Below are 12,964 nucleotides of genomic sequence, written 5' to 3' on the forward strand. Positions count from 1 at the left end.
TATTAGTTCAGAACTAGAATGTGCGTGGTAAATTCTTGGTTGTAAAGCGATTTTGGGATGTCCAGAGGTTGTGAAAGGTGATGCATAAATACAAAGTCTGCCTTTATTTAAAAAGCTAATTCTCTCTGGAATGTTTTTAGGGAGCATGGACTTTCAGATTAAAGGGTCCTTTTATATCAAAAGAATCTTTGTGCAGACTGAAAGTGCTGTGACAGTTTGTGTTCAGGCGATATCTGTAATACACTAGAGTTTAGTGTTATCTTGATTCCGATGCTTATGATAACTGCATCCCAATTAATTGCTTAGACCCTGGGATGTTGCAGACCTGTTGCTGGAAAGAGCTGTGGCTTGTATTAGCAGCATGTAACTCAGAACGGTGCGGGCACAAAATGCTTTCTGGAGAGCTGAAAATTACCTTGTTCTTAAAAGTCCATCGTAGTTTCCCCGCAGTGGCTCAGTGCAATGTTTGTTCAATGGAACTGAGAATGTGGCACACACAAAGGTCTCTGGTTGAATGCCCAGCCTGTATCCAGTTAGCAGATCTCATGCATTGTTATGCTGATGAGGAGGGGGAAAAGAATCAGCCAGAGGTTCTACCTCTGCTCAGAGATTGATAGAACCTCCTGTGCTGTTTCTAAGATGGAGGCCGTTTGTCTCACGGTGCCCATGCTCTTTGATTGAGCTAACCAATTAATTCCATTTCAACCCTTTTCCCATAGCCCTGTAAACCTTCCCACTTAGAGTGTTTATCTAATTCCCATTTGAATGTTACTGTTGAAAATGTTTCCACCATCCTTTCAGGTAGTGCATGCTAGGAACATAGAGCAGGAGTAGGCCATTCAGCTTGCTGAGCCTGCTCTGCCCTGCCATTCATTTAGATCATGGCTGATCATCTACCTCAACACTACTTTCCCACACTATCCCCATATCCCCTGATGCCATTGGTATTCAGAAATCTGTCAATTTCTGTCTTGAGCATGCTCAATGAATGAGCTTCCACAGCCCTCTGGGGTAGAGAATTCCAAAGATTCACCAACCTCTGAGTGAAGAAAGTCCTTCTCATCTCAGTCTTAAATGGCCTGTCCCTTATTCTGAGACTGTGACCTCTCGTTCTAGACTCACCAGCGAGGGGAAACATCCTATTGATGTCTACCCTATCACACCCTGTTTAGAATTTTTAAGTATCAATGAGATCACCTCTCATCCTTTGAAATTCTAGAGAATACAGGCCCTGTTTCCTCAATCTCTCCTCGTAAGGCAATCCACCATCCCAGGGATTAGCCTGGCGAGTCTCTGTTGCACTCCCTCTATGGGAAGTGTACCCCTCCTTAGATAAGGAGACAGAAACTGTACACAATACCCCAGGTGCAATCTCACCAAGACCCTATACAATTGCAGCAAGACATCTTTACTCCTGTACTCAAATCCCTTGTGGTAAAGGCCAGCATATCATTTGTCCTCCTAATTGCTTGCTGCACTGCATGCTAGCTTTTAGTGACTCATGAACCAGGTCCCTTTAGACATCGACACTGAATTGCAAGTCAGAGCTGATGTTATAAGCAAAAAAAAAAAATAGATTTGGCAAAACATTGCCACAAAAGGACCAGATATATCCAGCATCGGTCGGATGTTGTGGCAGCAATAATCCAGGATTCGGATGGTGATGACACCATGTTCATCTAAACTCCTTGGCAAGATGGCTGCTTTGAAACTGCTCAAGAATGTGGACTATTAACAGAGCCTGGTTACTTGGTTCAGTTGGCCATCCTTCGTCTGTTGGGTTTTGACAATGGCAATAAGTTACTCAGTACTACTGTCCCTGCCCCTGTAGGCCCAATGCACGTTCTTCCCCCACACTGCATTCCTCCATCTGGACTGCACTGGACTGTCAGCCTGGACTTTGTGCTCAGGTCTCAGGAGTGCAATTTAAACTCTCCTCGGATGGGCATAAAAGATCCTGCGTTAAATTTTGAAGAAGAGCAGGGGAGTTCTCCCAGGTAATTCTGGCCAATATTCATCACTCCAGCGACAGCATTAAAACGTGTTACCTGACTTTTATCGCATTGCTTTTTATGGGAGCTTGCTGTGCACAAAATTGGCTGACACACTTCCTATGTTACAACAGTGACTGCCCTTCAAAAGTTTAATTGGCTGTGAAGAGCTTTTCGATACCTTGAGGTAGTGAAATGTGATGTATTAATATAAGTTCTTTTTTCTTACACTTAATTTTACTGTTAAGAGAATTATCAGACAAATATGGTTTGATGCTAAGCTACTGGATCATCTGATTTTCCACCTTGAACAGTTCAGGTATCTTATCTTTCTAGGGTGGTCCTTGTGGAGTTTTGGCTGCAATTCAGGCTTGTGTCTTACAAAAGTTGATCTTCGAGGACCTAGCTAGCAGCAGCTGTGAGGCGCCGTAAGTAAGTGTGTGTGTGTCTGTGTGTGTGTGTGTCTGTGTGTGTGTATGTCTGTGTGTGTGTATGTGTACACTTTAACAGGAACACTTATAGCATCTAATACTTATAATACTGGTATGCTGGCATTAACTCAAACAGACTGGTTATCAGGTGATGCGTCCCAGATTCATTTCTTAGAAAGCATTTAGTATTGTCGAACTGTGACCAGGTTTGGATGCACTGTTTTAATCGAAATGTGTGCTTGCAATTATTCAGTAGCTGGATATATTTCCCTCCCATCACCAACTTGAAGGATGGCCAACATTACAGACTGCTTAATGTGAAACCCCACATGGAGAAATTATTTCAAGCAGCATGCCATTCAGGATTGCTAGTGTAGATTATGCATGGGGTCTTGAAGACTGAATGAAAGTTTTGTGAGGATCATCTTCAATACTCTTGGCTTTCAGTAATGTTTTCAGAAAAGTTGTTTACCTTCAAGTAGCCTTTCGCACTTCAATCTGTCCATTTGCTCCTGGAAAATTCTCCCCAAACCTCTCCAACTCCCTTTTTTCCTCTTCCTCTGAGGTGCTTCTTAAAACCCACCTCTTGGACCAATCTTTTAATCACCTGTCCTAATACCTGTGCGTGGCTTGGTGTCAAATTTTGTTTGATAACAAACCTGTGAAAGGCCTTGGAAACAATTCTAACTACATTAGAAGCATTATATAAAAACAAATTGTTGCAATGGAGTAATTGTTGTTTTTCTCCCCTCCTTCTGCCCCACAGGGACTTGCAGCCAACCAATGCTCAACGATCGCAGTGTCTCGCGTTGGCTATTGCAGACATATTATGGCGTGCTGGGGACAGGAGACGAGCAGTAGTTGCTCTGTAAGTACACAGTACGGAAAGGATCAGGGTGGGTGAGATTTTAATGGTATCAGCGCACAGCAGGAGCAAGCTGGGCTGAAAGGCCATTCATCTGTTGCCCACTCTCGTCTCTGAGGCAGCAGGCTATGGGCTCAAGGACAAAATGTATGCTGGCACACTCCCAGTGCAGCACTGAGGGAGTGCTGCACTGTCATAGGTGTTGTCCTTTGGATGAGATATTAAATAGAGGCCTCAACTGATACCAATTGAGCCATGGCTGATATCTGAATAGTAAATTACCAATATTATGAAGGTTTAAAATTAATGGCTCTGTGCACTTTCTGTTCACACTTCCTTAAGCCTCAGGGAAAGAACCAAATTTACAGTATGTAAGTGTGAAGTCTCTATGTAAGGGATTAAACCTTCCTATAAAATAGAACTGTAAAGCGCTATGAGACAATGTGATAAAATGGCGAGATTCTTTTACCTTTGCAGTAGGGTGAAAAACATTAATTTGGGGAATGCCCGTTGCATGTTCATCTTTCAGGATAGTGTCTTTGGCCCAAACATCTTCAGCTGCTTCATCAATAACCTTCCTTCCATCATAAGGTCAGAAGTGGGGATGTTCGCTGATGATTGCACAATGTTCAGCACCATTTGCGATTCCTCAGGTACTGAAGCAGTCCATGTCCAAATGCAGCAAGACCTGGACAACATCCAGTCTTGGGCTGACAAGTGGCAAATAACATTCGAGCCACAAAAGTGCCAGGCAATGGCCATCTCCAACAAGAGACAATCTAACCATGACCCCTTGACATTCAATGTCATTGCCATCACTGAATCCCCCAGTATCAACATCCTGGGGGTTACCATTGACCCAGAAACTGAACTAGGCTAGCCATATAAATACTGTGGCTACAAGAGTAGGCCATAGGCTAGGAATCCTGTGGCGAGTGACTCACCTCCTGACACCCCAAAGCCTGTCCGCCATCTACAAGGCACAAGTCAGGAGTGTGATGGAATACTCTCCACTTGCCTGGATGAGTGCAGCTCCCACAACAGTCAAGAAGCTTGACACCATCCAGGACAAAGCAGCCTGCTTAATTGCCACCCCTTTCACAAATATTCACTCCCTCCACCATTGACGTCCAGTAGCATCAGTGTGTACTATCTACAAGATGCACTGCAGGAACTCATCAAGCCTCCTTAGGCAGCACCTTCCAAACCCATGACCATTAACATCTAGAAGGACAAGGGGAACAGACTCATGGGAACACCACCACCTGGAAGTTCCCCTCCAAGTCACACACCATCCTGGCTTGGAAATATATCACCATTCCTTCACTGTCGCTGGGTCAAAATCCAGGAACTCCCTCCCTAACAGCACTGTGGGTGTACCTACACCACATGGACTGCAGCGGTTCAAGAAGGCAGCTCACCACCACCTTCTCAAGAGCATTAGGGATGAGGAATAAATGCTGGCCCTGCCAGCGAAGCCCACATCCAGTAAATGTATAAAAAAAGACATATATTGACCCACTGTTCCAAATTTTCAGGTATACTGGCAGAGCGCAGCAGGAATTGAAGGGCACCCCATTTTGTGCATTGCAACACTGCTTGTTTTACAACTGTAACTCTTTGTTTCAGGTCAACAGGAAGACAGCAGTTTATCCCGGCAGGAAAATATAAAGCAGATGGGACAATTGAAACGGTACTTGTTCACGGAAAGTGGTTTTAATTTTTTTTTACGCAGTGAGTTGTTATGCTGTGGAATTTGCTGTCTGACTGGGGAGTGGAAGGAGATTCAGTGGTAACTTTCAAACAGGATTTGGTTAAATAAAAAGTGAAAAAAGAAAGACTTGACTTGTTGAGGTGCCTTTCGTCACCTCAGGAAGTTCTAAAGCCTTTTACAGCTAATGAGGTACTTTTGAAGTGTATTTTCTGTAGGAAATGCAGCAGCCAACATGCACACAACATTACACTAACAGCAATGTGATGACGACCAGACAATCTGTTCTGGTGATGTTGGTTTAGGGATAAATATTGGCCAGGATACCAGCAGAAAGCTCCCTCGCTGATCTTCAAAATAGCACGATTGGAACTTTTCCATCCACCCTAGGGCAGGCGGGTACTCGGTTTAATCAGTTAGACTCATAGACGTTTACAGCGTTGAAGGAGGCCATTCGGCCCATCGTTTCCACGCTGGTCAACAAAAAATCTGGCTACACTAATCCCATTTTCCAGCGCTTGGCCCTTAGCCCTGGCAGCTATGGCAACATAAGTGAATATCTAAATACTTCTTAAATGTTACGAGAATTTCTGACTCAACCACCCTTTCAGGTAGTGAGTTCCAGACTCCCACCACCCTCCGGGTGAAAAAATCTCTCCACAACTCCCCTCTTAGCCTTCTACCTCTTACCTTAAATCTATGCCCCTGGTTATTGACCCCTCTACTAATGGAAAAAGTGCCTTCCTATCTATGCCCCTCATAATCTTATACACTTCTATCAGGTCCCCTCTCAACCTTCGCTGCTCCAAGGAAAACCAGCCTATCCAATCTTTCCTCATAGCTCAGACCCTCCAGCCCAGGCAGCATCCTGGTAAATCTCTTCTGCACCCTCTCCAGTGCAATCACATCTTTCCTATAATGTGGTGACCAGAACTGCACGCAGTACTCCAGTTGTGGCCTAACCAGCGTTTTATACAGTTTCAACATATCCTATGCCTCGGCTAATAAAGGCAAGTATCCCATATGCCTTCTTAACTACCTTGCCTATCTGCCCTGCTACCCTCGGGAATCTGTGGATATGCACACCAAGGTCCCTCTGATCTTCAGTATTTTCCAGGAACTACCATTCATAGTGTAATCCCTTGCCTTGTTAGCCCTCCCCAAGTCACATTTTTCTGGGTTGAATTCCATTTGCCACTGCTCTGCCCACCTGACCAGTCCATTGATATCCTCCTCACTATTTATCACCCTACCAATTTTCGTGTCATCCACGAACTTCTTGATCATACCCCCTACGTTTAAGTCCAAATCATTTATGTACATGACAAACAGCAAGGGCCCAGCACCGAGCCCTGTGGAACCCCACTGGGAACAGACTTCCACTTATCCAAAGGATAGCACCTTTGACAGTGCAGTGCTCCCTCAGTACAGGAGTGTCCACCTAGATTGCTCTAGAGTGGAAGTTGAATCAAAAACCTTCATACCGAAGTGAAAGTGCCACTCCTTGAAGGGGAAGTAATTGGAGAGATTTTGGGAAAGGAGAGGGAAGTGGGTCTAATTGGATAGCACTTTCAAAAGGCCTCCTCCTGTATCTTTCAATTTTTTTTTTGTTGAGAGGAGCATTTTTGTTTAACCTTTTAAGATATATTGTCCGACAGTTTCCCTGTTCAATGCAGCATTTTGAGCCTGACAGCTTCTGCTACCAGATCTGTGCTAACCCTACCCTAGACATTGCTACTGAGATTGGAATGAAAATGGCCTAGAGTGCCTTGAACACTGTGTTTTGAATCACATTTCAGTATCACCAGGAACATGCTTTTTTGTGACAACAGCAACTTGTATTTATATACCGCCTTTAACATAATAAATCATCCCAAGGTGCTTCCCAGGGGCATTGCCCAAAAATAGATATTTTGTCAAAGCTTTTCGTCTTGCACTCATCAGGACAATTCTCAATAATACCAATGTAAGGGAAAACAGCAAATTTATACTGTATGAGAAGACTGTGTTGATTGGTTGACAAGTGAACTCCGATTGGTAGGGGTGTTGCCATGGAGAATGCACCAGTTGATGGTGACTGACAGTTAACTGCCAAACATTGTTTGAAATTTAAACCAGGCAGCTTGACACTGATTGGTCAAGACATTGCCCTGGGAAATGAACTAGCGAATGGCTGTCAATTATTTTGTTTAGTCGAAACAGGGGCAATGTGTGTACATGTTCTTTCTGTCTGCAAAGAACAGAGCACGAAATAGTGCCTCAATCTTGTCTCAGTGTGTAGCAACTCCAGAGAGCAGTTTTGGAGGATGATGTACTGTCATATGTACCATCTTTTGGATGAGACATGAAGCCAAGGCTTTGATTACCCCTCAGGCTGACTTGTAGAAGTGCTTTGGGACATTCTTAAGGTGGAAAACACAACGTCAGTTTTCACATATACACTGATGACACCCAGCTTTCCTTATCCTACCTCTCTTGATGCTCCACTATTTCTAAATTGTCTGATTCCATGTCTGATATCCAGTACTGAATGAGCAGAACTTTTCTCCAAATAAATATTGGGAAGACCGAAGCCATTGTCTTCGGTCCCGGCCACAAATGTCACTCCCTAACCACTTCAACCCCCTTCCCTGTTAACTGCCTGACGCTCACCCAGACACTTCACAACCTTGGTCTCACATTTGACCTTGAGATAAGCCTACAATCAAACATCCACACCATTACTATGTTTATTCCTATCCCCTGACACTGCCTCTAGCTCAGGTCATCTGCTGCTGGAACCCTTACTCATAGCTTTGTTATATTTAGACGTTTATTCTAAAGCACTCTGGATAGCCTACCATGCTGCACTTGAGGCTATCCAAAACTCTACTGCCAGTGTCTTAACTAGCACCAAGTCTCACTCAACCATCATGTCTGTTCTCGACGACCCACATTGGCTCCTGGTTAAGCAGTACCTTGATTTTAAAATTCTCATTCTTCTTCTCAAATCCTTCCATGACTTTGCCCCTCCCTATCTCTGTAATCTCATTAAAGGTGCAAAATTGTTGGGATAAGGGCCTGGATTTTATAAGGCTCCGCATTTCCTGCACTCCGACCCAACCCCGACTAAACAGTTGGTAGGGAACCTTCCCACCAAAAGCTGGCTGCCCCCATCTGAGGCAGAAGTCCTGCCTTAGAGAGCTGCTGGCCAATCTAATGGGCTGGCAGCTCTGTAGCCCCAGCAGCACCATGTTTGAGCGGTGGTCACTGCTGGGACACAGGCAGTCTCCAAACAAGAGCCAGGCTTCAAGGTATGTCCGGGGTATTGGTGGTGCCTAACTGGGAGACCCCAGTGACGGGGTTGGGGTAAAGGGGGTGGGGGACCAGGTTTGAGAGGCCATGTGGGGTGCTAAAGTGGGGTATGAATTTTGGGGATCCCTCCGATGGGCACTGGGGATCCCAAAAGGCGATTTTGCCCAACACCAGCCTGCGCAACTAAAACTGCTGGGCTACCCAACTGGTGTGGGTCTTCCCATGCTGTGGGTAAAATAGCGGCAGAGATGGAATGAGGTGCTTGAGGGGCTCTACAGGCCCGAGCGTGTGCATGCTCTTTGACGCCTCTTTCACCCAGTGTCATATAGGGAACAGATCAGGGGCGGGTGGAAAGGTGGAAGGCCAAGCATATTTTATGAGGTCCCCTCCACCGTCAAATAGCCTGATGGAGGGGCCATAAAATACAACCTGAGGAGTTTGTCATACGAGGAAAGGTTGAGGAGATTGTGCCTATACTCATTGGAGTTTAGAAGAATGGGAGGTGATCATATTAAAACATAAGATTTTGATGGGACTTGAGAGGGTAGATGTTGAGAGAATGTTTCCTCTTGTTGGGGATCCTAGAACTAGGGGGCATAGTTTTAAAATAAGGGGCCTCCCATTTAAGGAGGAGATGAGGAGGAATTTCTTCTCTCAGAGGATTGATAGTGTTTAGAATTCTCTTCCCTAGCAAGCAGTGGCAGGCGGGTCGTTGAATGTACTAAAGGCCGAGTTGGACAGAATTTTGATTGACAAGGGAGTCGAGCGTTATGGGGGGCAGGCAGGAAAGTAGAGTTAAGGCCACCTACAAATTAACCATGATGTTATTGAATGGTGGAGCAAGCGCGAGGGGTTGAATGGCCTAATTTTGCTATTTCTTATGTCCTTAAAGGTGCTATAAAAAGGCAAGTTCCTTGAACAGATTTGTATAAAATAGCAGCAGTTTTAATACAATTTTTAAGATTCAACAGTTTCCCTTCTTAGAATCCACTGGCGTGCAAAATTATATTTAATCACAGGAGGTGAATGAGGCCAAACAAAACTATTGTAGGGGGCTTATTCAAACCTTTATCAACTTGTTTTGAAGTAATTAATGACATACATTTCCTTTCAGATTATACTGAACACCCTGACGAACTTCCAGGACCTGACAACTTTTCTTCAGCAAAATGTTGGCCAGGTTGGAACCGCTCATTTCCTTCTTGTATTTTGTTGGCTTGAGCACTTACATGAAAAAAAATAAAGCAAAAAAACTTACTGAAGATATATAACAGACACCTCGACGTCTACTGAGAGAAAAGGTGGCTTCAGGTTTAGGGGGGGAAGTGTAGATGGAATTCAGACAGTAAACTTGGATCTCATATAAAACTACCTGTATGCTAACCTGCACCAAACCCCACTCACCCATCCACCCCTGCGTTTGTTGATCTACATTAGCTTCTGGTCCACCCACAGATCACTTTTTAAAATTCTCAACTCTCTTTAAATCCCTACATGAAATCATCCCTCCTCATCTCTGTAACCTCCACCAGTCCTACAACCATTCCATAGAAAAATAGAAGCAGGAGTAGGTCATTCGACCCTTCGAGCCTGTTCCACCATTCCAGAGTTCTGTGTCCTCCAACTTGTGCACCTCCTTCCCTTTGATCCACAGTTGACAGCCATGCCTTCAGCCGACTACGCATAAGCTTGGGAATTTTCTGGTCAAACCATTTTGCCTCTCCACCTCTCACTCCCCTGCTTGAAGCCCTCCTCATAGCCTACCTCTTTGACTAAGCTTTTGGATGCCAGCTCTAATTTTTCTTTCTTTGTCTCTGTGCTTTTTGTCTGGTTATCTACCTACAGAGTGCCTTTGGATGTTTTGAATTAAAGGTGCGACAGAAATGCAAGTTCTTATCTGTCTTTATTTCTCAGAGAATCACCGACTGATGTATTTGTTAATTGTGTTTGTTTCAGGTCTCCAGCAGTTGCAGTTTTTCTATCTTTTAGTGGGTCTGGTGGTGTTGGTGAGAGAAGTAAGGAGTATTTGTAGAGTACATAATGCAGAGACCAGTGAAGCGTGTGGGTATTTGCTGGAAGAAGCTGCAGTTCCCCCCACAGAGCCTGGACAATCGTCTGCAGTGTCATTTTTGGAGTAAATAGCGAAAGAGCCAAGTTTTAATGGTGATGTGTGTGACATCCATTGTGAAGCACAGAGGCCACTGTGTGTACTTTCTTGCTGTTGCTGTTATGAACATTAGGCCATTTTTTTATGCTTACCTGCAAGATTGAATTGTCCAATTATCTGCTCTTATAAATATTTGCAAGGACCTGCTGGAGAAAAGCTTTTCCATAGAACCCGAGAAGTCTACAGCACAGGAGGTGGCCACTCAGTCCAACAACCTGAAAACCAATCCCATTAACCACCTCCTTTACTCATAGCTCTGTGTCTTTCATTGCTTCAAATAATGTTTCCTTAAAAAGATGCAAAGTCTCTCCCTCTGATAAACCTTTTAGTCCTGGTATCATTCTGGTGAATTTGCATTGCACCTACTCCAAGCCCAATCCTTTCTGAGGTACAGTGAACACTGTGGTCTAACCAAACGAGTGCCTCACTGACAGGAATACTTTAAAATTGGAATTTTGCAGGTGTCTGGGGCAGATATAATGCACAATGCCTCTAATGCACAATTGGTGAAGCCAAAAGCTCAAATCAATGAGCACTCATGCCTACAAAAAAATTCTTGTCAGCAGATCTTCTCTTACCTTTAGCCTGCATCATCTCTCTGCAGCCTTTTTCTGGCTTACATTATCAATATTATTGTGTTGGTTCTCCCACTGAAATTTCCCTTGATTTGCCCGAGTTTCAAATATAATATTCTATATTGTCCTGGCTCCATTCTCACTGTGTTGAAATTAAAAACTCACCACAATGTCTCCTACTCTATCTCTGCATTTCCCAGGACCCCGAAAGCCAGATTTCCTGTCTTCCCTTAGACATTCCTGCATCTTGATAGTCCACAGGCTTTTAAAATGCAGATCTAATGGGCCGAATTTAATGCCCTCCCTGTGACAAGTTTGGTGGCAGGGGGTGGTCTGTGTTCTGACAGCCTTGGCAGTACCCCACCCCACCCCACCCCGTACTCTGGCAGCACATTTCCCCTACCCCTCCCAACTCATACAGACCCCTATGGCAGGCTGTCCCTTTAATTTTCTCAGCGAGAGTTGGTCACCCTGCCAGTAACATGCTCACTGTTGCTCACTTTGGGTTCCACAAGGATGACTCAGCTCCTGTCCTCACTGCAGTCAGGTAGAGGCATAGCTTCTTTCATGGGGGAGCACAAGGTTCACTTGCACAAACGGCCTATAACACTGAATCTCGGCAAAACACCTAGCATAAAAACTTAATAAAGTAACACCCTTCATCAGAACTGGCAACTGATCTTTCTCCTTCTGATACTGATTGACCTGCTAGAGTTTATGAATTTTCTTCAGAGACAATTTTACTGTGTTTTCTGGAAGTTTCTGAGTATATTATTTATTTACAGGCAGTACTCACGCAAGTTAAACTGAACTGGAGGTGTACCATGTACTGTGGCCAGGAGGATAAGGGGCAATACACTCATACTGATGGTGAATTGTGCAGCTCACCATGCCACTTCTCATTTTTTATTTATTCTTTCATGGGATGTAGGCGTCGCTGGAAGGCTAGCATTTGTTGCCTATCCCTAATTGCCCTTGAACTGAGTGGCTTGCTAGCCCATTTCAGAGAATAGCTAAGTCAGCCCACTTGTTGTAGATCTGGAGTCACATAAAGGCCAGATTAGGTAAGGATAGCAGATGGGTTTTTATGACGATCGATGATGGTTTCGTGGTCACCATTACTTTCAATTCCAGATTTATTAATTGAATTTAAATTCCATCAACTGCATGTTGGGATTTGAACCTGTGTCCCCAGAGCACTAGCCTAGGCCTCTGGATTTCTAGTCCAGCAATATTACCACTATAGCACCATCTCATTAACTGTTGGTACCTGCTGCCTACCACTTGAGGGTTCATATTATGTAGAATTGCATATCATTTTATTGCACAAAAAGAGGCTATTCAGCCCAATATGTTTGTGCTCCACATGACCCTCCTCCAACCTGCTTCATCTCACCATATCAGCAAATGGATGTTACCAGGTGGAGAATTTTAGCTAAGAGGGAAGATTGGGTAGGCTGGGGTTGTTTTCTTTGGAACAGAGAAGACAGAGAGGAGATTAAATTGAGGTGTATAAAATTATGAGGGACCTAGTCTGTGTGGCTAGGAAGGACCTATTTCCATTCGCAGAAAGGTCAATAACCGGGGTGGGGCATAGATTTCAAGTAATTGATAGAGGGGAGTTGAATACTTTTTTCACACAGAAGGGCGTGGGGATCTAGAATTCACTGTCTGGAAGGGAATGCAAAGGCAGAAACCCTCTTCGCATTTTAAAAATACATGAATATGCATTTGAGGTGCTGTAATCTACAGGTTTATGGATCGAAAGGTAGGATTAGACTGGATAGCTCTTTATCAGCTGGCATGGACTTGATACACCAAACAGCTGCCTCTTGTATTGCAGATCGTTCTGCATTGTTTGTTCTAAATCCTTGATGCATAAATCCGTGATCATCAGATGTCTAACGACCAACTTATTCTTCCAGTTGGC

At 44.2% G+C, this 12,964-nt stretch overlaps 1 protein-coding gene across 3 annotated transcripts in view; it reads left to right on the plus strand.

Moving 5' to 3' along the window:
• mindy4 (MINDY lysine 48 deubiquitinase 4) overlaps positions 1-12,964 on the plus strand; it is a 170,767-nt gene that overhangs the window by 66,381 nt on the left and 91,422 nt on the right. For all 3 annotated transcript variants that reach the window (XR_013575200.1, XM_078536430.1, XM_078536436.1), the window contains exons 8-11: positions 2,328-2,419; positions 3,189-3,290; positions 4,917-4,980; positions 9,407-9,472. Coding sequence is in view for 2 of the 3 variants with exons in the window: in XM_078536430.1 (XP_078392556.1) it covers positions 2,328-2,419; positions 3,189-3,290; positions 4,917-4,980; positions 9,407-9,472 (324 nt within the window). In the remaining variant the exon portion in view is untranslated. The remainder of the gene's footprint in view (positions 1-2,327; positions 2,420-3,188; positions 3,291-4,916; positions 4,981-9,406; positions 9,473-12,964) is intronic.

Source organism: Cetorhinus maximus, chromosome 3 (assembly GCF_964194155.1).
Source record: "Cetorhinus maximus chromosome 3, sCetMax3.hap1.1, whole genome shotgun sequence".
NCBI lineage: Eukaryota > Metazoa > Chordata > Chondrichthyes > Lamniformes > Cetorhinidae > Cetorhinus > Cetorhinus maximus.